General features: G+C 40.6%; 1 protein-coding gene across 5 annotated transcripts in view; it reads left to right on the top strand.

The window, feature by feature from the left end:
- myofl (myoferlin like) overlaps nucleotides 1-27510 on the top strand; it is a 232813-nt gene that overhangs the window by 36642 nt on the left and 168661 nt on the right. For all 5 annotated transcript variants that reach the window (XM_041209164.1, XM_041209167.1, XM_041209166.1 and 2 more), the window contains exons 4-10: nucleotides 12924-13029; nucleotides 15628-15727; nucleotides 21720-21877; nucleotides 22257-22385; nucleotides 24855-24917; nucleotides 25003-25053; nucleotides 26075-26105. In XM_041209164.1, the coding sequence (XP_041065098.1) occupies nucleotides 12924-13029; nucleotides 15628-15727; nucleotides 21720-21877; nucleotides 22257-22385; nucleotides 24855-24917; nucleotides 25003-25053; nucleotides 26075-26105 (638 nt within the window). The remainder of the gene's footprint in view (nucleotides 1-12923; nucleotides 13030-15627; nucleotides 15728-21719; nucleotides 21878-22256; nucleotides 22386-24854; nucleotides 24918-25002; nucleotides 25054-26074; nucleotides 26106-27510) is intronic.

Below are 27510 nucleotides of genomic sequence, written 5' to 3'. Positions count from 1 at the left end.
TGCCAACATCTCCAATACCTTGTCACTCCCTATATCAATTTGTTCAAGAACCTTGCAATCTCTCTCCCCGAGTTCCATACCTTCATCCTCATTCTCTTGGGTGAAAATGGATGTTAAGTAGTCGTTCAACACTCTACTGATGTCCTTTGGATCCACCCATAGATTGCCCCCTTGGTCCCTAATAGGCCCGACTCTTTCCCTGGTTATCCTCTTCCCATTGATATACTTAGAATATCTTGGGATTTTTCCCTACTTTTACCAGCCAGAGCTTTCTCATATCCCCTCTTTGTTCTCCTAATTGCTTTCTTAAGTTCCATCCTGCACTTTCTGTACTCCACTAATGCCTCCGCTGATTTGCTTCCCTTGTACCTGCTAAAAGCCTCTCTTTTCCTTCTCATCGTATCCTGAATATCTCCGGTCATCCATGATTCTCTGGGCTTGTTACTCCTTCCTATCATCCTAGAGGGAACATGTTGAGCCTGTACCCTCCTCATTTCCTTTATGAACGCCCCCCCCCTCCCCCACTGCTCCTCTGTAGATTTCCCCACAAGTAGCTGTTCCCAGTCTACCTTGGCCAGATCCTGCCTTATTTTACTAAAACCTGCTCTTCCCCCAATCCAAACATTTTTTTGCAACTTGTCTATTTCTTTGTCCATCACAAGCTTGAATTGTACCATGTTGTGGTCGCTATCACTAAAATGCTCCCCTACCAGCACGTCAGCCACCTGTCTGGCTTCATTCCCCAGAATTAGATCCAGCACTGCGCCATCCCTTGTTGGATCCTCTACATATTGACCTAAAAAGTTCTTCTGTACACATTTCAAGAAATCCACTCCATCCAAGACCTTAACACCATATGTCCATCCCAATTAATGCTGGGAAAGTTGAAATCACCCAATAATTACCTTTTATTGTTTTTGCACAACTCTGTAAATTGTGCACATGTTTGCTCCTCAATTTCCCACTGACTATCTGGGGGTCTATAATAAACACCTAACAATGTGGCTTCCCCTTTTTTTTATTCCTAAGCTCTATCCACAAAGCTTCATTCGATGCCCCCTCCAAGATATCATCTCTCCTTACTGCAGTAACTGACTCCTTAACTAATAATGCAACGCTTCCTCCTCTTTTACCCCCTCCCCTGTCTCGCCTGAAGATTCTATATCCCGGAATGTTGAGCTGCCAATCCTGCCCCTCTCTCAACCACATCTGTGATGGCTACTATATCACAATTCTATATGTTAATCCTCACCCTTAACTCATCCATTTTACCTGTAATACTCGCATTAAAGTAGAGGCCACTTACTCCCTTGAAATTTAATGCAGCTGTACTCCCTCTGACTTGATTGTTTTACTGTATTATGATGTGCCCCTATTCTGCTAACGTTCTGTGGCCCCTCCTCCTGCCGAATTAGTTTAAACTGCTCCCAACAGCACTAGCAAACCTGCCCGCAAGGATGTTAGTCCTGCTCTGGTTCAGATGTAGACTGTCCCACCTTCCCCAAATCAGGTGTGAAATATTGAATTTTGATGGAAGACACAGGAAGAGGCAATATTAAAATAAAGGACCCAATCCTAAAGGGGACGTGGGAGCTGAGGGACCCAAGTAAGTGCACAAATCGTTGAAGCTGGGAGGGTAGGTTGAGAAACTTGTTAGAGGCATATAGGATCTCCGGGTTTGATAAATAGGGATAAGTGTACAAAAGCAAGGAAGTTACAATGAACTGGTTGTCCAATTTTAGGCACCACATTTTTGGAAGGATGTAAAGGCATTAGAGAGGGTGCCGAAAAGATTTATAAGGATACTTGCCTGGAAGAGGGACTTCAGTTCTGTGGGTAGATTGTAGAAGCTGGGGCTGTTCCCCTTTTGAAGAGAAGGTTGAGATGACATTTGGTAGAGGTGTACAAAATCAAAGAGTAGATACAGAAAAGTTGTTCCCATTGGAGGAAGGTTGAGAAGCAGAGAATGTTGATTTAAGCTGAATAGGGGAAAAAAAAACAGAAGTGACTTGAGGAAAAACTTTTTATGCAGTGAGTGGTGTCAATTTGGAATGCACTGATTGAAAATGTGGTGGAGGCAGATTTGGTTGTGGCTTTCAAAAGGGAATTGGGATAATTATCTGAAGAGAATTTGCAGGGCTACAGGTGGGTGAGTGGAACAAACTGGGTTTCTCTTGTAAAGAGTTGGCATGGACATAACAGGTTGAATAGCCTCCTTCAGTTCTGAGACCATCCTGATTCTGTATGAACACTTAATGAGGTGGTTCTTTACCTTTTTTTTTGCTATTGTTACGTTTGCAAAGTTCAACCAAATTATTTAAGGTTATTAGCATTTCTGTCCTCGTGTTGCTGCCCTGATTGATCCCATTCAAACAAGGTCAAGCAGTTGTACACTGGGGCTTGCTTGTTAAGCAAGAGGGAAACAGCAACCTCTGGAGAAATTGAGAGTACAGTGTGTGCAAAGAACTGACTATACACCATGGAAACAGTAGTGGTGCTTCTAGGATAATGCACTCTACAACTATGTCTTTATTGTTAGAAAATATAAATGATGCAAAATGAGACTGCTCACTTGCCATTGGGGCTTGAGAGGAGGAAATTTGCAGTGGCGCAAACATATGGAGATTTGTCTGGTGAGAGGGATGGGGGCACATGCAGAATGCAGATTTGCTGTTTTACGTTTCAAATGATTTTAATTGCACGCACACAGCAAACCTCCATTCTCTCCCCTATTTGATAATCCTTTGAAATTCTAACTGTAAAGAAAATTATGATAACTCTAAACATCACAGCCACATTAGCTGTGATGGATTTGTTCTGCCACTCAGGAAAGCCTAAATTTCAAACTTCCTGAGCAAGGAAGAAAATTGCTATCTCACTATGAAAATTTTCCAACAAAAAACAATAGGACCACAAGAGAACAGGAAAGTGGTTGCATGTGAACATTCATTATTTCCAGTCAATTCATCAAAATATGTTCCTGCCAGTTTTAGAGTTCACATTTCTATTTCTCTCTTTGCTCCTTGATCTTGTTGAAAGTTTCTTGCCTTGTTTTCTGAAGGTAAGCCACCTATATTAAAATTTGAGTTCTGCCTTCGGGCTGTGATAACCTGTTCAACAGGACCTTACCGTAGCTTGCAAGGGGCTAGCCTGTCACTGTGGTACACAGGTATTTATCCCTTGTTGAGGCCAGTCTGAACAAGATAATGATCCTTTCAACAGTTAGGAACATGCAGCACTGCTTTACAAAGTAAAAGCAAAGTACTGTGGATGCTGAGTCACATTGGACTCAATGTTATCTCTTTCTCTCTCCACAGATGCTGCCAGAATTGCTGAGATTTTTTTCAGCACTTTGTTTTTACTCATTTTATAAAATTGTCTTTTGCACTAAATTTATTTTGGCATCAATAATTTGAACTCGTGTTTTTAAAAAACCTTAAATACACTGTCAGTAAATTTAAATTGCAGTTTAGGATATTCTAAGAGGCTACTCCTTTTAACTTCCACGTAAAATTAGGGCTGCTTTTGTTTTTGTCGGTAGCATATAGAAGTGACAGCCCCTAGGGATGTAGATTGTAATGACCTGCACAATTGTCTGTCTTCATCGGAGATCTGATGATATTTAGAGGGAGGGGAGAATTGTGCATTTAGGGGTCTCATGGTCTTCTTTAAGGTTGATCTTGAAAGGTTTTTTTCCAGTCAGTATTGGAGAAGAAGCACATGGGGTGGGGGAGGGGGGAATAAAATGATTGTTCACTAGTTTTGATCCGGCTTATTTTAGCACAGGAATCTGAAGCTTTCAATGGTATCGGTTCTTTTTTATTTGAATTTCCAGTCCTGACGGATTCAAGTGAGTTTTAGTCATCGTACACAAGTTGTGCAAATATGACATGATAGGACTCATGTAAAGCTGCAGATTTTCCAAAAATGTGTTTTTTGATTTGTGCTTGTAACTTGTACGTACAATGCACAAATGTGTGTCTTGTGCAAGTTATTTGCAACACATAAGGAAAAGCCTCTAGTGGATGGCATTGTTGTAGTCAATTCTTCCATAAGTGATGTTTGTTTATGGGATAGGTCATTAGTCAGCAATCTGGGTGTGGCTTTAGTGCTGTTGGCAGGGTTACAACAGCTTTAACTGGCTTGAGTCAAGGAATGGGCTACAAAGATGCCCTTGTGTCACTCGCATTGCAAGAACATGTCTTTAAATTAACACATGCACTCAACATGACAGTTCTTTGTAGTCCACGTGGGTAAAATTGCTTCCAATTCCTGATTTGCCATGTTTTGTTTTGAACCTGTTGTTCCCACATCCCTAACCCCTCCAAGCTGCAACTGACTTGCACCTAAATGATGCAAGTGCATTCTGCCTTATTCATTCCAGATTTGAGTTTTAAACCTTGTTCTTGTCATTACCAAGACTGCCTAGCTCTACTTCCATCTGTCTCTAAACTGCATTATCTCTTCACCTTTTTGGAAGGTGAAGGGGCTGAGCTTTCACTTGCAGCTGTTCCTGTTTTGTTTAAGGTGCTACTTAATATAGGTGGGGGTATTCCTCCCATCTTGCTGTGCTCTTTGATGTTGATATGGCTGAGGGAAGTTATATCCTTTTTGGGCACTGTTTGGGGGGGTTGGGGGGGAGCCTTTTTGTAATTTTGGGAGGAAGGGCCTTGACTTGCACTCTAAGTTGGGCAATATGGTGGGGTCCCAAAGATAGTGACTGATTTTAAAGAATTAGAATAGTTTGTGTTGACCTGGGACTGAGGGTGCAAGCTGATTCTTGGGAAGTAAAATGTCTGTTTTGTTTGTGTCTGAAATGGAAGGTTGATTTTTAACTGGGGGAGGAGAGTGGGAGGGGTTTGGGGTAGTGTGGGAGAAACCACTGGAAGAGTTTTAACTCCTGGGTCTCAAATGAATTAAGCATGACTGTAACCTACTGGTAGGAGTGACATCAGGGCTAGCCGACAGGAGCTAAATTAGAGCCTAGGACCAGAGGACTTCAGTGGCCCAAATAATGGTGAACTCTGAGGCTGCAGAGGCTTGATGACTGAGTAGAGTCCTGGTTGCCCTCCTGATCCTCGTAACTCAGATTTCAGAGTGAAGTATAATCAGAATTACCTTGACTTTTGGCCACTCTGACTCCTGCAATGATTCAGCTGTTGATTTGCTGCACAGGATTTTAACCTCTGTTATTGGCCTGATGAAAAGTGGGACTCCCATAGCAGCCTCAATTTGCCTATGCTCTCTTAAATTTTTTAAACCCCTTTTTTTTTTCCCCATCCCTTAACAACTTAATCCCCCGCCCCCCCCCCCCGCCCCCAAACATAGAAGATTCCTACCAGGTGGTTTGAGGGTTGAGGCTGGCTTCAACCCAAAAAGGCAGTCAGATTCATCTTGCTTAAAAGCAAAAAACTGCGGATGGTGGAAATCCAAAATAGAAATACCTGGAAAAACTCAGCAGGTCTGACAGCATCTGCAGAGAGGAACACAGTTAATGTTTCGAGTTCGTATGACTCTTCAACAGAACTAAAGAAAAATAAAAAAGAGGTGAAAAATAAGCTGGTTTAAGGGGGTTGAGACAAGTAAAGCTGGATAGAGGGCCAGTGATAGGTGGAGGTAGCCAAAAGGACAAAGAGGTGTTGCCGGTGGTGATATTATCTAAGGAATGTGCTAATGCGTGACATTAAGGGTAGAAAGTAGGACGAGCAAGGTACAGATAGAGGGCTATCTGTACCTTGCTCGTCGTACTTTCTACCCTTCATGTCACCTATTAGCACATTCCTTAGATAATATCACCACCATCAACACCTCTTTGTCCTTTTGTCTATTTTTATTTTAGATTTATCCTGCTACTGTTTTCTGGCTCGTTGAACCTGTCTTTTAAGTGGGTTTCAGTGAACATATTGAATCAATGTCACACTTCAAAAATTGTCTAATTGTATTGTTCCTGTAATAGATCCAATGTACATTTTTCCTCTGCTTCTCCCTTTTTTAATTTCAATGTATAGATAATAGAACCGTAAAGCCAGCTGTTGACAGGACGTGGGAAGTTAACCTTCAAGCAGACCTGAATCTGTCCATGAGATGTGAAAACAAGTAGTTACACTTAGTGTGGCATAACTTTAAGTTGTGGGTAACAGTAACATTCTGTTACTTGTATTGCAGAACAGTGTTAGTATATAGAAGCAGGGAGCAATCCATTGGCACTCTTTCTTTCTAAAGAACTGGTTTCCTGGTGGCACAGCCAAAGTACAAAGAAAGGAGCACTCATCACCATCTTAATTTATGGGACTTTGCTATGTGTAAAATAGCTGTCACTACATGAGTTTTGCCAACATTCACATGTGCAATTCAGATGTGATCAACTGTATGTGAAGCACCTTGGAATGTTGTCAGCGAAAGATGATGCAAAATAAATGCACATTTGTTTATTTTTTAATACCTCAGCATTGCTTCAGGTTGCTGGTCAATATTTTTGACTTTTTTTTTAAACAAAATTCTTCTGCATGAACTTTTATAGTTCTGAAATGGAGCCAAAGTGCAGAGCTTCAGCTTTTCTAGAATTAAGAGACAATTGTTCAGGTTCTTTACTGATTGCAATTCCCTTGGCAACAGTGTATTCAGTATATAAACTATCAGTCACCTTAAGGCAGAAGTGCAAGATTTGATACAATTAAAACTGCTTAAGAAATAGTGTATTTGTTCCATTTATTCATAATTTGATGTGCTTCTGGTTTATTTTACAAGAATTTATATGCAGATGAACCCAAAGGTATGTGTTAGGAGAAGTGTATCTCTTCCCCACTCCTCCATCACACTCATGTCTGCTAGGACAGCAGGAGGGTTAACCCTGCAATCCATGACAGCACTGATGAAGCTTGCTTTTCAAATTAATGGCTTTGAGCTGGAGTGTGCCGCAAAGTTTGATTACTGGAGAGCCTGAAATGTGCTGCAGCATTTGAACTGTGGGAGTCTGCACCTACATCAAACAGATTTGCCAAGTTAACTTTGGGCTGGTGCAGTTAGGTCTTGTTTTTTTAATTTGCTGACATCAGCAACACTACCCCAAGTAAAAACAAGTGCAAACATTTGAGATATGTCTAGGGCTCACCTTTGCCATAATGAATCTCATTGAATTGGCAGTTTCCCTCTAATGTTTTATAAATCAAAACTAGAATTGTGGGGTTCGTGATGAAGTCAACGGAACAAAGTTCAGTGTAGTTCATGAGTGTGTTTAAGCTCACTAAATTGTTTGTTCTGAAATCTGAGCTAAGTATTGTTGCTTCCATTTGCATTGTGATTCTCTGAACTGCAGAGATCGGTGACCATCAATCTTGGAAATGCACTGAAGTAGCTTAAATATCTGGACTGAAGAAGGAGCTTGGTGTACAATATGGAATTTGAAAAAAACTTTCTTAACCGTAATGTATTGTCACTTGACCATTTTAGAATACTGACTGCATCTACAGTAGAAAAACATTGCATTTATGTAGCCTCCCAAATATAAGGGAGGGATATGAAAATGAGAATTCAAAAAGTCAGACATTGTTCCCAGTCAAGCAATGTAGTCAGCAAATACAGGTATGATGGGTGAATGGCATAAGAAAAATAGATATAATCCATCTCCCCTTTGTCCTGAGGTCCCCGGCATCACAGATGCCAGTCTTTTAGCTAATTTGATTCAGTGCACGTGAGCTGATGAAATAGCTGAGCATTCGAGACAACAAGGGCCATGGACTACAACAACATTCCAGCAGTAGTACTGAAGACTTATGCTCCAGAATTAGCAGCACCCCTAGCCAAATCATTGCAGTACAGCCGCATCACTGGCATCTACCAGACAAAGTGGAAAATTGCCCAGATTTATCCTGTCCACAAAACAGAGGACATTTACCACCCCATCAATATACATTCAATCATGAACAAAGTGATGGAAGGGGTTGTTGACATTGCTATTAAGTATTCACCAATAACAAGTACACTGATCAGTTTGGGTTCTGCCAGATCCACCCTGCTCCAAACCTCATTACAACCTTGGTCCAAACAAGGACAAAATGCTGAATTAGAGAAGAGGTGAGTGTGACTGCCCTAGACATCAAGGCAGCATTTGAACAAGTGTGGCAACAAGGAGCGCTAGCAAAATTGATGTCGATGGGAATTGGGGAGGAAAACTCTAACTCTCCATAAAACATAGGTGCAGAAATTAGGCCAATCGGCCCATCGAGTCTGCTCCCCATTCAATCATGGCTGATAAGTTTCTCAACCCCATTCTCCTGCCTTCTCCCCATAACCTTTGATCCCCTTACCAATCAAGAACCTATCTATCTCGGTCTTAAATACACTCAATGACCTGGCCTCCACAGCCTTCTGTGGCAATGAATCCCATAGATTCACCACTCTTTGGCGAAAGAATTCTCTCCTCATCTCTGTTCTAAAAGGTCTTCTCTTTACTCTGAGGCTGTACCCTCGGCTCCTGGTCACTCCTATTAATGGAAATATCTTCATGTCCACTCTATCCAGGCCTTTCAGTATTCTGTAAGTTTCAATCAGATCCCCCCTCATCTTCCTAAACTACAGTATAGACCCAGAGTCCTCAAACATTCCTCATATGTTAAATCTTTCATTCCTGGGATTGTTCTCGTGAACGTCCTCTGGACCCTCTCCAGGGCCAGAACATCCTTCCTGAGATACGGGGCCCAAAATTGCTCACAATATTCTAAATGTGGTCTGACCAGAGCCTTATAAAGCCTCAGCAGCACATCCCTGCTTTTATATTTTAGTCCCCTCAAAATAAATGCCAACATTGCATTTGCCTTCCTTACTACCGACTCAACCTGCAAGTTAACATTAAGAGAATCCTGGACCAGGACTCCCAAGTCCCTTTGCACACCAGATTTCTGAATTCTCTCCCCATTTAGAATATAGTCTATGCCTCTATTCTTCCTACCAAAGCGCATGACCTCACACTTCCCCACATTGTATTCCATCTGCCATTTCTTTGCCCATTCTCCTAACCTGTCCAAATCCTTCTGCAGCCTCCCCGCCTCCTCAATACTACCTGTCCCTCCACCTACCTTTGTTTCATCTGCAAACTTAGCCAGGATGCCCTCAGTTCCTTCGTCTAGATCATTAATGTATAAAGTGAAAAGTTGTGGTCCCAACACTGACCCCTGCAGAACTCCACTAGTCACCGGCCACCAGCCTGAGAAGGACCCCCTTATCCCCACTCTCTGCCTCCTGCCAGACAGCCAATCTTCTATCCATGCTAGTACCTTGCCTCTAACACCATGGGCTCTTATCTTACTGAGCAGCCTCCTGTGTGGCACCTTGTCAAAGGTCTTCTGGAAGTCCAGATAGATAACATCCATTGGCTCTCCTTTGTCTAACCTACTCATTACCTGCTCAAAGAATTCTAACAGATTTGTCAGGCATGACCTCCCCTTGATGAAACCATGCTAACTTTGCCCTATTTTACCATGCACTTCCAAGTATTCTGAAATCTCATCCTTAATAATGGACTCTAAAATCTTACCAATGACCGAGGTCAGGCTAATCGGCCTGTAATTTCCCGTATTTTGTCTTGCTCCCTCCTTAAACAGGGGGGTTACATTAGCGATTTTTCAGTCCTCTGGGACCCTCCCTGACTCAAGTGATTCCTGAAAGATCACAACTAACGCCTCGACTATCTCTTCAGCTAGCTCCTTCAGAACTCTGGGGTGTAATCCATCTGGTCCAGGCGATTTATCCACCTTCAGACCTTTCAGTTTTCCTAGCACCTTCTCCTTGATAATGGCCACCATACTCACTTCTGCCCCCTGACTCTCTTGAACTTTGGGGATGTCACTCATGTCTTCCACTATGAAGACTGATGCAAAGTTCCTCCGCCATTTCTTTGTTCCCCACTACTACTTCTCCAGCGTCATTTTCCAGCGGCCCAATGTCCACTTTTGCCTCTCTTACCATTTATATATCTAAAAAAAACTCTTGCAATCTTCTTTTATATTACTGGCTAGTTTACCCTCATATTTAATCTTCTCCTTTTTTTTAATTGTCCTCTGTTGGTCTTTGTAGGCTTCCCAATCCCCTGGTTTCCCACTGTTCTCCACCACATTGTATGTTTTCTCTTTAGCTTTTATGCTGTCCCTGACTTCCCTTGTCAGCCATGGTTGCCTCGTTCTCCCTTTAGTATGCTTCTTCCTAGGGATGAATTTTTGCTGTGTCTCCCAAATTACTCCCAGAAACTCCTGCCATTGCTGTTCCACTGTCTTTCCTACTAGGCTCATCTCCCAGTCAATTCTGGCCAGCTCCTCCCTCATGCCTCTGTAGTTGCCTTTGTTCAACTGTAACACTGTTGCATCTGATTCCAGCTTTTTCCCCTCAAATTGCATGGTAAATTCTATCATATTATGGTCAGTTCCTCCTAAGGGTTCCTTCACCTTAAGCTCCCTTATCAAATCTACTTCATTACACATCACTAAATCTAGAATTGCCTGTTCCCTAGTGGGCTCCACCACAAGTTGCTCCAAAAAGCCATCTTGTAGACATTCCACAAATTCCTTTTCTTGGGATCCACTACCAACCTGATTTTCCCAGTCTACCTGCATATTGAAATCCCCCATGATCACTGTAACCTTGCCTTTCTTACACCAGGAGATAGAAAAGGTGTGTATCTTATGCCCCACATCCTGACTACTGTTCGGAGGCCCGTACAGAACTCCCATTATGGTTTTTTTACCTTGGCGGTTCCTCAACTGTACCCACACAGATTCTACGTCGTCTGACCCTACGTCATTTCTTGCTATCAATTTAATTTCATTTCTTACTAACAAAGCAACCCCAACCCCTCTGCCAACCTGCCTATCTTTTTGATAGGATGTCTATCCTTGGATATTTAGCTCCCAGTCCTGATCCCCTTGCAGCCATATCTCCATAATGCCCACCACATCATACCTGCCAATTTTAATCTGCACCACAAGCTCATTTACCTTAATTCAAATACTGTGTGCATTCAGATACAACACCTTCAGTCCTGTATTTCCTGTCCCCTTTCTCATTGTCATCCCTTTATCTGATGTGCTTGAAGTTATAGTCCTAGCCCTTTCCAGACACACTCTCCTATATTGTGTTCTGGATACTTTAATAGCCTCTCTTGGCTCTCCTTTCTTTTCAGTTTCTTAATTTTCCATGACGTTGAATCCCCCCCCACTCCCCCATCCACGCTAACCTGCTGCTTTTTTTCCCATTAGTCATACTTCTTGGAGTTTTACCCTTCCCTCTCCCGGATGTGCTGCAGCGTCCAGAGCTCAGACTCCAGCTCAACAATTCTGAGTCGGAGTTCCTCCAGCAACCAACGCTTGCTGCAGATGTGGTCACTGCGGCTCACAATGGGATCTGCCAGCTCCCACGTCATACAGCTACAGCACATCCCCTGCCCAGCCATCTCTACTTAGATAATTAACTAATTAGCTTTGCAGTGTTTTTTTTTCAAATTTGATGCAGGTTTCCTACCAACCAATCAGGTCACAGCTTTCCAGTGATTTCACTTTTTCAGTTTTAGCTTCAGTTACTCTGTGTCCTGAGGTCACCGCTCCGGTGCTCCTCCCTCCTAGTCTGCTCCCAGGATTTACTCACCAATCAGCTGCTTTTTCTTTAAAATCCACTTTCAGAAGGCAGGTCAGGTGCACTCCTGAAGGCACTGCCTCTTTTTTAAGGTTTGACGAGGAAACTCTACAGCAATGTAATGTTTGGGGCTATTCTGTTCTTTGACAGTGGGTCCTCATCGATTCCCTCCTTAGTCGCGGTGGCTGCGATGACTTCTCCCAGAATACTTCAGTCACTTCTCACCAGCACCCTCTGTTGGATGCCCTTCCTTCTATTGAGTGCAAGAGTCCTGGAGTCATACCTAGCACAAAGGAAGATGGTCATGGTTGTTTGGAGGCCATGAATCTTGAACCTAGGGCCCTGCTGCAGTAGTTCTTCAGAGTAGTGTTCTCAGCCCAATGATCAACTGTTTCATCAATGACCATTCCTCTATGCTATGGTCAGATATGGGAATGTCCACTGATGATTGCATTGTTTATCACTGCTGCTCATACTGAAGCAATCAGTGCCTGCAAGACCAGGACAACATTCTGGTTTGGACTTAGCAAGGCACAAATGTTACTTGCCACTTCAGTGCTCTTGCTCTCCTGCATTTAAATGCTGTGGGCTAGGAATCCTGCAGCGAGTAACTCACCACCTGACTCCCCAAAGACTGTTCACCATCTACAAGGCACAAGTGAGGAGTGGGATGAAACACACTCCACTTGCCTGGACAAGTGCAACAAGAAGCTGACTCCATCCAGGACAAAGCAGCCTGCTTGATTGGCACCCCATTCACAACCCTAACAATTCACTCCCTCTACCACCAATGCACAATGGCAGCAGTGTGTGCCATCTAGAAGATGCACTGCAGGAACTCGCCAAACCTTCTTTGAAACCAGTGATCACTGTCACCTACAAGGGCAGTAGGCACATGGAACACCACCACTGACACATTCCCTCCAATACATGCAACATCCTGATTTGGAAATATATTTCAGTTCCTGCACCAGCATTGAGTCAGAATCCTGGAACCCTTGTCTCGAACAGTTGCTGCCCATGTGGTGTAAGTACACCCACAGTGCTTTAAACAAGGAGACTTCCCACCCCCACACATCCTGGCAATTAGGGATGTTAGCAATGGGGAATAAATACTGGCCTTACCAGCAATGCCCACACCCCAGAACTCTTTTTTTTAAATGCTATTTGAAAGGTGTGATTGGACTATTAAAAGACATGCCACTGATTTATAGAATTTAACTAAATGTCAGCTTCTGGAATATGCTGAGGTTTTAACATTGAGTGCCTCAAGTATTGTCTAAATGTTGTCATCTCTTTTTTAGGTTTATTGGTTCAGCAACAATATCCTTGAGAGACCTTGCAAGTGGCCAAAAGACGTTGCCATTCAAAAATATTGCATTACTCAGTGAAAAGAAACAGCCAACTGGGGTAAGTAAATCTAACCTATGTCACAATCCAGTGGATGTTTATTTTGGAGCTAGGGTTGGTGAAGGACTAGATTTGGTTTATCTTCAATTCTCTGTTGCATATTGTAGTTTTCTATCTAATTTTTGAGTGATCTAACTTACACAAAAAAATGGTAAAGACTTGCTACCAAATTGTATTTGTGAGCATGACAATAGCACTTAAATTTAGCAGACCTGAAATTCAATGCTCTTCAGGAAAATGAATGAGATCTAATGCTTTTCAATACTTATTTGCACCTAAAATGTTGATGCTCGATAGTCATAAATGGGAGCATACTACTAAAGTGTAAAATATTGTGCATGTTGATGTCCTAGGTGCCTTTACTGCAGCAATATCAACTTGGCTATTGTCAGCCCTCCTGCACCATATAATTCTGCTCTCACTTTTTAATCTAAAGCGTAATTTGGTCTTTTTGAGCTTGGCAAAATTATTATTCAGCTCTGTAGCATGTACGAGGACTCTCAGGTAACATCTCGCTTGTGCGTTTAGTCTGTGCGTCCTATCAACCAACCAGGAATCATTGAGACGATTGAATAGATTGAAACTTATTTTCGATTATCTTAGACAGAAACTCAAAGATTTGGATGATTAAATATTAATGCAAAGAAACATTCTTGCTAAAGACACCTAAAGGTTGTTTTGATTTTGTGTATAAATTCATAAAGTGCCTAGTTTAAAAACTAATTCTGAATTTGCAAAGGGTGGGAATGCTGGGGTTAGTGAAAGCCTTTTTTTTTAAAAAGTCTCTGGTCACCAGTTTATGGAACTGCCCCAGTAACGACAGTGATTTCATCAGTGCAGCAGGACTGCAATCCTTTGAATCATTTCGCCTGTGGAAATTAAAAACAACCCACACATTACTGCAAACATTGTGTAAGCTTGTATTGAACCACCTGCTTGGGTACTGTATTGGTGTATGCAATGTTGTAACATAATCTTTTCAGAGGTGCATTGCTTAAGCGTCAGGTATTGCATCTAAAATAATTAAATGTTAATGCACTGTATTAGCTAGTTTAATTGTTTGCCTACTCCTGAACATCAAATGTATGTAATTTTAGTAAATGGGAAACCTTGAGGCAATTTGGAAAGAGAAATAAAGTTGATTGGAGCAGACGATTTTAAAGTACAGTTTAAAAAAAAATCTGGGAGTTGCCAAACTGAGCCACTGCAATGCTGCCACTAGTGGGAGTGTGTAATTGCAGCATGACAAGTTAACATTGTGTCAATTGCCAATGTGGCTATCGGAATTTATAATAGAAATGGGTTGACACCAAAATAAGGTGTCACAGGCAGTACATCAAAAGTGTAACTTTTAAAATATTATATGTGGATACAAAGCAAACTTTTTTTCTAATTCCAGCAAGGAAATACCCAGCATTCATTGGCTACTTGACTTTCACCACTTTTGCATGTCTTGGCTTGTCTCTGTCATCAGAAATACTACTGTTCTCTCAGGAATTTCTGTGCAGCCCTTAACATGGAGCCTCCATCTTGAATCTGTCTTGTCTTTAAGGTGATTTTGCATTTTCTGGTAAAGGGCACTCTCTTAGTGGTGGCAGGTGGAGTTGAATATGTGGTAATTATCTGTTTTGGGCCAAGGATAGATGAGAATATTTTCTGAATGGTGAATAGCCAGGAACTGTGGAGGGTCAGAAAAAATTAGATGTCCTTGGACATAAATCACTAAATATTTGTGGACTCGTATGAAAAGTAATTGTAAGGGCTAATAGAATGTTGGCCTTTATTTCAAAGGAGCTAGAATTATATTTGTACAAAGCCCTATCTGATCCATGTCTCCAGTACTGTGTTCAGTTGTGGCCGTTGCACCTCAGGAAGGATCTCTTGGCCTTAGAAGGGGTATGTCACAAATAATCGAAACTTAACTTAAATTGAGATGACAGATTACCTGGGTTAGGTTTGTATCCTGTCAAACATAGAAGTTTAATTTGTGATAGAATTGAAGTGCTTAAAATTATTTTAAGGATATGATTAGTATTTATGGACAAGTGATTTCCTCCAGAATAAGGGGACAGAAAATTTATAATAGGAGCCAGGCTATTCATGGGTGAAATCAGAAGCACTTCACACAATGGGCAATGGAAATCTGGAACTTCTCCCTCAAAAAGCTGATTGACCTAACCCTATCAAATTTCAAAACTGATTGTCCCATATCCTTTTATGTTCTTGCCTAACACCAAAAAAAAACAATTTGGGTAGGTGGAGCTAAGGTACAGATCAGCCATGATCAGATGGAAAGGTGAGAGGGACTAGATGGCCTACTCTTGTCCCTATACTCCACTTACTTTTGAAGTATTTACAAGAAAGGCCACTGAATATATTTGTTAAGCAGTCATCTTCTGTATTTTATATTCAAATGCTAGTGTGCTTCTTTCTTCCTCCCTGGTAGCAATCTTAGTATTGAACACTAGAAATAATTTTAGTAATGCAATGAATGTGTACTCATTTCCAGCAAAGGGGAATGGGTTTCAGCATCTTTGTGTTTTATGAACTCTTTGAAAAAATGTAATTCTCATTTTTGGTGAAATATATTTTTTTTAGGGAAGTATAAATCTAGTGGCTACTTATGAACCACCGGCTGGAGCTGGACCACCTAATCCATCTGATCTTGCAAGCTCCAGTGCACAGGATGCTGGAGGGGGTGAGTCTTCATTGATTATTAACAATAACCAGTTACTAACTGTGCCAGTTTTGTGATCCATCACTTGAAAGATATGTATCATCTGATATTCTGAGCTTCATAGAAAGTGGGGAAGGCCAGTATATACTAGTGCATCAATACACTTTGCTTGTAATAGCAGTTTGATGTAACAAAGACAGACCATTTGCTTTTAAGTTGGAGAATTTAAGATTGCATTAGATAAGGTCTATATTTTAGCCATGGGGCTTGTAATTAAGTTCTTCGAAATGTAGGTGATAAAGTAACTTATCTGCTTTTTCATAAAGTGGCTAGGTTTACCATTCAAGAATAACTCTAGCTTTGTCTAAATTACCTTAAGATAGATCAGTCGTTCATGGCAGAATAATAAATGAGCATTGTTCCAAATGCCAGGGTATTATTGGATGTTGGGTTAAGCACAACTAATTGTGTATGAATCCTGTTGTGTAATGTTGTGTTGAAAGAAGTTGGGTGGAGATTTGTGAGGTGCTGCCTATTACGAGGGAGTCACCAGATATTGCAGAGAGCAGAGGATGAGAAGCGAGCCAGTGTCGTACCCACATTTAAAAAGGGGGATAAAACTGACCCTGGAATTGCAGACCCACTAGCCCAGCTACCCTTCCGTGCTTTTAAAAGTAATTGATTATCCACAGTAAGCAATAGCCAAGTTATCTTTAAAAAGAGGGCTCTCGTGCCTGGCCAACCTCCCTTGATGACATGGAAGGAGTAACATCGCACCGTAATGTGTTTTGGAAGTCTAGATCAACTGCCCATGCCTTTAATCCAACTCCAAAGCTCTGATTCAAGATAAATCCTGGGAATAGATGCTAAACTAATGGAATAAAAAATCACAAATATTCATTTCAGGATGGGATTGAAGAAGGGAATAATGAATGGGGTGTCAAGGGCTCAAGTGTTGGGCCCACTACAGTTTCTCATTTATGCGACCTAGATTTAAAATCAATATGTGGTCATGTTTGTTACCTTCAGGTTGGGAAGGGCAGTAAATAGGAGTAAACAGCTCATATTGGTAAATTAGACAAAATTTTGGGAGAAGAAATCTAATGCACTTGGTGCAATCTGCTAGTATAACAGGAAGGAAAAAATATGCTAATATGTGTACTCAATAAGTGGTACTGAAATATCGAAAAATGAAGTTGATAAAGATGTAAGTCTTGGAATACTTGATAATGAACATGTCCGACAAAAACAGAGCAGCAATCAAAGTCAATTGGATGTTGAACTGTATAGCTAGAATGGAAATCAGAAAATGTTGTGATCAACTTGAACAGTGTTCTGGTCAGCCCACACCTTGAGTACAGGGTTTGGTTCTGATCACCTGAGGCAGAATAAGGTGGTGCAAACAAGAGCCATGAGGCTGATCACTAGTATCAGTGATTTGAGTTATTAAGAAAACAGCAGGAACTTGTGTTTTTGACCCTGGGAAAGGAGGAATCTGAGAGCCAGTCCTGTAGCCATATAAGATGATGGTTAAAGGCATGCTAAGTGTGAATTTAACTTCCATTAAAATAAATTAAGCACAAGGGTGAAGCTAGCAAAAGACACATTTTGGACTGATCAAATTCTTCACACAAATGAACGCCACATGGAGTGGAATGATGCTCTAGTGAGAGTAGTGGAGGCAGAAACCCTGGAATCCTTTTAGAAACAAATGATACTGAATTGGAGACTTTGGGATGCTTTTGAGTGGATAAGTAAAGGTAGACAAAATGGCTTTCTTCATACATGTATATGACATTGTGAATTTGTGAATGTATACAACTCCGATGGCCATCCAGTTCCAATATGTCTGATTTTCAGAAAGTGGTTTTTGCCTTTATTTTCTATACTGTACTACAGTCATTCTAGAAAGCTTTGTTTGCCTGTGAGAAACACCATCCTATGAATTCTTCAACCTATAAGCAAGGGTGTCAGGAAAGCTATTATGTAATCATGCCTGTAACATCAGTATGCATAGTTTTACTTCTGTCTGGACCTTGTGCATTCCAGGTAGTTTAAAGGCTAGTGGAACGTTAAAATCTCAATGGTATAGTACATACATCCTGTTGACTAACTTTAAAGGATTATTGTTGATAAATATCAATTCCTATCTTAATAAAACTGTTGCAATTGGATTGAATCCAAATCTAGTTTAGATTCGGACTCCAATATTTATATAGTGTGTATATATATATATATAAAAAAAAATCCTAATTTGGATCCTGGTATTCATGGAGCTTTCTATCATGTGGTATCCCTTCTCAAACAAATATGTTAATGCAAAAGCAAATATATTTTAATTGAATCTCAAGGTGACATAAATTTACTGTCTTATTTGCCTGTTCAACAGCTTTCAAACTGACAAGGCAAACAGAGGCTTTGACTTCAATGTCAATATTTATACTGTTTTAAGTCAGCTTTTCTTCCTCATACCTCAGAGCAGTATTCCAATAGCTTGTGCCATATAATGAAAATCACATTCACACCCAATCTTCCTGTGTAAATTTGTTGACCATTTCGGCCTTGGCACTTGATGGGAAGGCACTGGGTAGAGTCAGTGTTTCACCTTTTTCCTGTCTGCCTTTCCCAGAATAAGTGGATGCCAAAGATGTGTTCCCTGTGCACCGCCTAGTGGCCAGAGTAGAAAAGAGGAATGGGAGAAAAGTGGAGGATAAGTTTATCCTCCTGATACTTGTCCTCCTGATGTAGGGAAGTGTCGGTGGGGGGGGGTGTGAAATTAATGTGAAAATCTTTGTCATTCCTCCCTCATCACAACTCTGCCCACTGTGAGCTCCTGATTTCAGTTACGTCACTGTGGGAGCTACAGAGTGGAAGTCATCCATTTCCTCTGGAAAAGAGAACCAGCAGGTTTGGTAGGGAGAACCTTTTCTTGTTGTTTTTTCTCTATTCTTGCATGAAAAATAGAAAGCTCATGCCTTCCATTGCTACTGATTTGCTGGAGAGGAAAAGTAATGAGAACAACATTGATTCTTAGTTTGGTTAAATACTCAACTAGATAGAACATGAGCAAATGCCCAAATATACATGGAGTAGGATAATGAGGAAGGGTCAGAGATGCAGAGCTGAACAGAACTTGTGACCTCATTAATGTCCAATGTACTAAATAAACTTGTTGGGATATTTGGAGTTATCTCTGATTTCCATAGTCCCACCCAATAGTGTTGTTTGGTTTCTTTGGGTAAGCATCCTCATGTGGTACAGTGTTGGTTGAGAAGTACCAGCTGATAAGAAACACATCAATACTTTGTATTGGTAGTTCCAGACACTTGCAGGCTGATACAAAAAGATGTTGAATCTATTAATCAAAAAGGAAACCAAGTTAAATGAATTGACCCATTATTCTCCTATAAGAAGCATTGTTGTTATGGGTTGAAATAAGCAATTATATGCCTTGAGGAATGGTGCTGCTAACTTGAAAGGTAGAATTGAAAATACTCCTGTAAATTTCTGTTCTGAGAACCCTAAGCTTCCCTGACATGGAAATTTGTTTCACTCTGAAATTCTGTAACCTTTTTTTTTCCCCCTCGCTCTTTTAATAGAATCTCGCAAGATGCAAGAATGTTTGGTCATTATTTAGATAAAATTATTCCTCAGGAGCAGTATTGGCATATCATGCATTGTATACAGAGCATAATAGGCTCCTCCCACAACTGATCACTCTTAATGCTCTGCTTATTCAGTTGCTCTTTGCTGGTGTCTAATGAGCAGCCCCATATAGGTCAGGGATGACTTTGCATTTTTTTTTGTGTATCAACAGACCTTCACATTGCTTCTCAGACAGTACAGATATAGTGAATTTCAGACATAGGGCATTTCAGTGAATCAGCTACATTGTTGATCACATGAAATATGGCTGGAAGTTAAAATTGCAGCTGGTAAATTTTATATTTAACTTGAATTTCAGACCTACATCTGAGAAACCAGAAATTCTGCTTGTGATGCCTAATGCATAATTTGTCCTTGAGATTTCTGACTCAAGACTTTCCAGTGTTGATCTTTTCCCTGTCTCTCAGATGCTAGGAACAATTCTACATAATTAGTTCTACCAGAATGAAGTGATTTTATATTGTATTGAAGCTAAAGCAATCGTTAGTAATGCTAATTAGACAAATGATTACTGTTTGTAAGTTCTAAGCTAGATTCTGCAGAAATAGTTTTGACTGCACTTGGTATCCCTTGCACTAAACTAGAACCATAGTTTTACTAATGCTGTCTAATTTGTTGAAAAGGCTTTTTTACAGGCTTGTATGTCATAACGCTCATTGTCACACAGCTATGGGGTTTATCACTTCTTTGTTGGAAATGATGCATGGTGTGGAACTGCTCCATCCTGGAATTGCAGACAGGAAAGAATAGTCAATGAGGTTGGACTGTAGGATAATGTCACAGCACTTGGGGTATTCTGGGGGTGGGTAGGGAGTGGTGGAGGTGAGCTTCCTATTTTCTTTAAGTTCCATGAGGTGACCAGCTATAGGGGTTCAACATTGAATAAGTTTTAAAAATATTGATTGTTTCTTTTCCTTGATTGGTCCCAACTGGAATAAATGGGCGCTTCAAGTCAATGAAGGAACTGATTTGGCTCCAGTAATAAACATTCTTTTGATGTTGTTCATGTCTTTTTTTTTAAAACCTACAACCAGAAGGGCTACAGTGATACATCATACAGGCATGTCAATTTGGTGTGTCACTCCTTTATAATTTGGCGCTTTATTTTTTACCAACATGTATCTTAGGGTGCACTTGGACCATACAGAGTCTGTTGTGAATTGAGACCTGGTCTTTATTATATCCTCTGTAATAGATGAGAGTTGCCCAGGTCTAATAATTTTATCACAATTGTAATTGACTGGACAAAAAAATTGATCACACCACAGCCTCCTGTTGGCTCTGACTGTATCATATAAAGGCAAAACACATCCAGCTACTACACCACTGCCTTCATTGGTTAAATTCAGTGGCAACTTCAGCATGATTTATGTGAAATTATACCTGAAGAAAAGGCATTGGCTTCAGAACAGGAGGACAGAAGAAGAATACAAAAATCAGCATTGCCAAACTTTGATTATTGAAGGTTTTCTAAGTAAATTATTGGTAGACTTACCAGCTATTGATGCTGAGTCCCTGAATCCCCAAACAGCAGGAACTTCAGAGATCAATTCAACAAGGGCCACACCCTTGTCTCCAAGCAGATGATTAGAATGCTCATTGATACAAGCTTTGAAGCAAGTAGCTTTCCGGTGTATACCTGTGTGGCCTCAGGAAACCAGAAAGGAGAGCGAGAACTCTTAAGGGTTGGGAAGAATTTGTTTAACCGAGATAAAGGTAGAGTTTCTTTCAAGAGAATGTATCTTCCATCTTCTCAGAAGTATTTGCCATGTTAAAGAACTATTGTCATCGTTTTGAAGAGAGGTCACGGTTGTCATGTTTCTTGTGATACTGATCATCATGTTACGTTGTCTTGTGGAAGGCAAGGAAAATGTTTCCATTTTTTTTTAACCAACACTCAGATTCCTTTTTAAAAGATGATAATTTGTGGGTCCCTTTTGGAGGTTGGGTAAAACCTGTACCCAAACCATACAGACTAGTAATGCCCTGGGTTTGACCCCTAGTCTCTGCTGCATTAGCCAGATCAAGAGTTAGAAGCTCGAGTAACCACTACATCTGTGGCTAGTTCAGACGTGATTCCCAGGTGGTTTAGATGACTAAGCAATGGTAATGACATTGACTATCAGGAAGATGGTTAGGGTGTCATTTTGGAGATGGTCAATCCCTGGCACAAACAATTTATTACTGCTAGCATGGGCTTAGATTCATGATGTGTGAGCAGTGAATTTAATAGAATACAAGCAGAGAACATTAGGTTTCTGTTCTAGAATGATATTAGGGCAAGTATGGGTCCATGTGCTTTTATTTATTTAATTTACTTTTTGATTGGATGTCCTGTCATTCACAGATGAAGATGAGGATGCAGAAGATGGAGCAGGTGATGTTGGGGATGCAGGAACCTCTGCCATTCCCAGTACACCAGGCCAGGCAGCAGCACATGTCAGCAAAAGACTCCGGAAGAAGAAAAGCAAGAGATTGCTTTCAAACAAACCTCAGGATTTCCAGGTACATAATGTTCTTTCCATAAATTGGGGAGGTCAAAAATTGAGCTTAGTTTATGCCCCTGCAGTTGGAATTTCGGTTTGGTAAGCTTACTGTAAAATTTGTTTTTTGATTTTTGCTTATTTGCAGAAAGTAATTTCTCTGCAATGACTGCAGAAATTGTCTTGTGGAAGTAATTCAGATAATCCAATGCCCAAATTGTAGAGACTGAAAGACTTGCTTTTAAAATGCAACATTTTAATCTTCTGTCCATCAGGACCCCATTTAGAATGGAAATGGCTGAAAAGGGCTATGTTCAATTTTTCACAATTGAGGAATCTTTTGTCATTTTTCGAAAATATTTTTGCAGACTTTTTTGCTTCTTATACCATTTGCTTTTCAGATTCGGGTGAGGATAATCTCAGCTCGTCAATTACCTGGTAATAATGTAAAGCCTGTTGTGAAAGTGACAGTCTGCAATCAGACCCATCGAACAAGGATACGAAGAGGAAACAATCCCCACTTTGATGAGGTACAGGGAAATCTTAATCTTTATCAACCAGAACTCACTAACTGGTGTTAGTTAGTAACTTAATTTTGCACTGTTTAAATTTTTAATTCTGGAAAACCACTGTCCCTAGCTGGTGAGCCACTAAACAGCTAAACTTTGACAGTAACTGGGAATATTTAAGAGTGTACACAACTGAATTACTGCTTCACTTGCATGTCTTGTTTTTTAAATATCTGGCTCAATGGTGTCCGTCCTTCTGTGCTGAAATGCCCATTATTCTTCAAAGTGCACGCAAGTACTTGAGCACCTAATCTAGGTTGGTGTTTCTAGGCGTAAGCATTGATGGAAATGCCATCTTTTAGGGTCAGTTCTTTGAAACAAGACCCCATTTCCTGCCAGCTGCTGTGCACCCCCCCCCCCCCCCCCCCCCCCCCCCCCCCCCCCCCCCACCACCACCACCACCACCACCACCCAAGATGTGTGTTTTTAATAAAATCTCATGGCATTTTTCAAAGCAGAGATATTTGCCCAGTGTCCTTGTCAACTTTTGTCCCTCAATCATTACCAGTAATTGGGGTTAGTGAGACCTTGGTGTGTGCAAATTAACTACCATCAATTAAATAAGTGACTACAGTTCAAAAATATGTTAGTCAATGATGTACTTTGGGATCCTGAGAACATGAGGTGCTATATAAATACAAGCTTTACTAATTGGTGAACCATGTTTTTGTTATGGGATTGGTTGTTTAGTCTGAGAAACTGGTTACAATCAATGATGTTCATGAACAGAGGCCAGATGGACAGTAAATGGTAGTTTCCTCCCCTCTAGAATAGTAGCATTTCACTCCAGCAAGATATTCTGTGTAGGTGCCAAACCAGTACTTTTCCAGCCTAAGTATCAAAATGCACATGTTCATTAAGGCTGAGTTTCTAATTTCGCTGCTGTTGAGTGATCTGAAACTAATTGGCCACAAATAGTGTGGTTTTTAAATCCAAAAAACGGTTTCTTTACTGAGCTGGAATGCACATGATTAAATTTCAGTACGTGCTGGAGATTAAACAAAACTGGAAGTTCTCATTGGGGCCACTGTTATATGAACATTTTCTTCATGAAGTTCCTCCTTCTGTAATTTTGCTAACCTAGAGTTTTCTATAAATGTGTTCTACTGAAGAACTCACCTTTCCTTTATTCCCACCACACCACTACTGAACATGTAAAGCTAAAGAATTGGCCCTTTTTACAGAACTTCCTGTTTTATATTTAGAAAAAGTACCAGTAAACATTCTGACATGGAAACTTCCTGTATGTGTATATTCATTTTCCTTTTTTCTCCTATAATAACGTGTATTTATGAAGAGACCAAGTCCCATTTGTGGCCAAAAAAAGATTGACATGTCCTATGATATTTCTACTTGTAGTATTTGGGGGTGGGGGTGGTGGCGGAGTGGTGGAGAGTGTGAAGTAACGTCAGATTTGTCAAGTGGTTTTCTGGTTATGCAAGGGAGGATTTATGCATGGGCCCTGATGATCAAGGGAGGCTTTAAAATCACCAGTCCTTCAGTCTTTGTGAAGGCCATTCAGGCTTTCCAAAACCTACTTTTATCCTTTGACTTCACCCCCCCACCTGCCTCTGCTCCTAGATGAATATCCTGATTTATAATGAGTGCCAAATACCTGTTTGCAGCAGGATGATTCTATTTGTGCAATATAAATATTGGGTATTGGGGGGTGTGTGGATGGGTGGCAGATAAGTGTAATCAGCCACCTTAGCCAAAGAGATAGCTACAGAAATTGACTTGCTGCATTTGAAGTCGATGTTGAAGCATACACCATTTACACATGTAACCACGATTCTCAGTTCCTACACAAAACATGACCAAAGATGTCACTGGCTATAAAACTATCCTGCCCAAAACCATGTTATCTAAATGGAGGATTGAAGTCCAGTTAAATATTTGGATTGGGGGGAAAAGAGTTTGTGTGTTTATTTATATTTTGACTGTATGAGGGGTTTCTCAGTAATGGTAGTTCCACAGGAATAGATGTTGAGGGTCTGTTTCCTTTTTTTCCTATATTTATCTTTCTCATACATTCACCATCTGCTCCTCTATTTTTCTCTTTCCCACCACCACACGCCATGTAAAATTCCAATGGCAAGTTGGTAATAAAGAAATGAACCTGGTATTAACTCCCAGACAGAGTTTTGTTCCAACTCTCAAATCTCCATCACAGATCACCTGTTTCCCCTTTATCTCTTTATTGGCAGCTTCTTTATATGCACCCAGTGAGCTAACTAAATAATCACTAATTACTAACTTAATCACCTGTTGGACTATTAACTATTTCTTATCCTAACTCTCCATCATAATATCATATCTCCCTATTAACAATGTAGGATTGTGGAATCGAGCCATACTGCAGCATTCATTCTTGTGTATCTTTGTGGTGCAAGTTCCTTTTATCAACCAATGGTGTTTTTCTGCCATCAGATTTTCTTCTACAATGTAACGCGATCACCAGAAGAACTATTTGATGAACCAATCCAAATTAGGGTAAGTTTCGCTCAGTTACAATAAGTTAGGATTCTGCTGCGTGGGAACATTTTCTGAGTCCTGTATTTTATTGCTTTCTCTCTAGGTATACAATTCATTTTCACTGCGATCAGATTCCTTAATGGGAGAATTCAAAGTAAGTTTTTTTTTAAGTTTCCTTATTTGTTTAATTGTTAGCTTTACATTGATCTTTTGGTTCAATAACACTGCCAGTGCAGCTATTTTTAAATTTGACCATTCAATAAAATCCTCTGGTTTTCTTAATCACCTATTCCTGAAATGCTGTATGTTACTACAAGCTTTCCTCTGAAAATGGGACAATGGGTGTCTTGAATGTGGTCTTTGCAAGTAGCTTTATAAGGTTATGGGTAGGGCTAAGTATAGCTGCTGTTGCACCTGATGGATCCCCTCTTGGAGAGTGGTTCCCTACTATACCACTGACTGCCTCCCCTGCCCCTGGTCTGCTTTCACAGCTGCAAGAGAACAGGAAGAGGAAATCTCAGCATTGCTATAAATGCAAGCATTTCTGTTCTTTCAGCTCCAACTACTAGTTGAGGTAAACAATAGAAAACCATGATCTGCAGGGCTGTTTTAGGAAAGTGTGGGTTGGATTTATGTCCAGTCCATATACTTTGTTTTCTCCCCTGACTTTGACACCTGTTTAGGAGTTAAATTATAGTTTATGAAATAGTCATCATTTGCTGAACATTTATCAGCCTTTTTCAAAAAAAAAAAATTCGAGTGCAGGGCAGACTGCTGTTCTGATGTCTAGTATAATAGTGAAGGGTCAGTTGCTTATTATCTTAAAAGCCCAGATTTCCAAAGTTTCAGACTGTTCCGAGTTACGTCTTCCACAAACTTAATGGATGCTGCTAAATTTTGGGCAGACTTGTCTTGAAGCCGATACAAACAATGAGCAACTCCTGTGACCAATCCTGCCTTAAGTAGCAACTGTCTTCCCATCATTAAAGGACCTAATGTACAGTCATTTAATTATAATTGTTTATTTTGTTAGAAATCCCTCTAATCATTTTAGATTGGCAGTTAATGCAGTTTGCAGTGCATAATTCACTGATAACCCATTACCATTTGTCACATGCTGAACTTTCTGCAAAATAAGTCAGACTTAGAGGTTAACCATTTCATTTGTTTTTCAGCTGGACATTGGCTATGTGTATGATGAACCAGGTAGGTAACGTTATTTTTCCTTATTTTGCAAGGAAAATATGCTTTCTTCCCCTTTCCCAAAATTGCTAGACATTTGTAGGGAGAGTTATTCTATTTGTCTGGCCCCTTTCCTGTTGAAGCTCAGTGTGCTGCTACTGTAATTTCTATGCAGTTATATCTTGTTTCCCAATGCTTGTGGGAAATGTCATATCCTCCTCCAGTGATGTCATTCCTGTTTCCTTTTTTCTTGAACAGAGAACTATTAACCATCAGCAGCTAAGTGAGTCAATCCAGTCAATGAACACATTGAACAGAGTGGGAAGAGCTAACCCTGGTTTCTGCTGTGTTAATTGATTGTAGATCGGCATCAATAGAGGCTTATTGTTCTTAGAGGTGGGGGGGTGGAGGGGCTCCTGAAATAGGGAAGAGGAAACTTTCTGTTGTTTCAACTTTATTTGCTATCCAGTAATTCATAATAGAAATATGTATACTATATATGTATACTGGCTGGGCTCCACTGTCGTGCTCCTTTTATAATTGAATAGCAAGCTTGAACCAGTTAAGACCAATGGTCCCTCTAAGCTGCACTGTTGCCAGGCCACGAGCAAGCAGTGGTCCCTTTAAGATGTGTATGGCAGCTAATGGGCAGTGCACAGCTGGGAAATTAAAGGCAATTTGGTTAAGACTGTGCTAAAATTTGGCTTCACGCATGATTAATGACCAATTAGATAGATACTAGTGTACTTTGGTGTCTGAGGGGAAGAAATCAGGATTTGGACCAACAAGATGAAAATTGTTTTTTCTTGAATGGCACTTTCGCACTGAACTGAAGAATGCAATATGATGCGTACAGCTTGCTGCATGTCTTTGACACAAGGCTATCGCTTGGATGCATGGCTGACTTGTAACTGTTCAATGTTCATAGCCATGAGTGACTTTTATAATGGGAGCTGTGTTCATCTCCCATGGGACTGACTGAATTGCCAGTAGTTCACAAGACGCTACTTTAACTAGGATTTCCCCCAGCAAAAAAAAACTGAACCTGCCCAAGGTTCAATATAGTCCAGTGTTAATGAACAGCATATGCCCCGGTTACCATTCTAGGGAGCTGTTCTTTCCACTGGGGTTGTACACACTCCCCTTCAGAGGAGAGCTAGCATTCAGGTTATCAGTGCCGATAATATACACTGGATGGATAGAGAGCTGCATAAATGTATGGCCATTCTAGATAAGTCTGACTGACTGACTATGTCTGGTGGTCAATGGAGGTTCCACTTTACAAGCGTGTTGTGAAAAACCAGCAGAAACATTTCTTAATTCAAAATGTTCATCTAAACAAGAGCCAGACTGCATGGAGCTCTTGAGCATTCTCAACCAAGTAACAGGTTGCTTTAAATAGTTTTCAATGGAGCCTTTCACTTTCGGT

This window comes from Carcharodon carcharias, chromosome 17 (genome assembly GCF_017639515.1).
Source record: "Carcharodon carcharias isolate sCarCar2 chromosome 17, sCarCar2.pri, whole genome shotgun sequence".
Taxonomy (NCBI): domain Eukaryota; kingdom Metazoa; phylum Chordata; class Chondrichthyes; order Lamniformes; family Lamnidae; genus Carcharodon; species Carcharodon carcharias.
The sequence above is the reverse complement of the archived record's forward strand: the minus strand, read 5'-3'. Positions and strand labels throughout refer to the sequence as shown.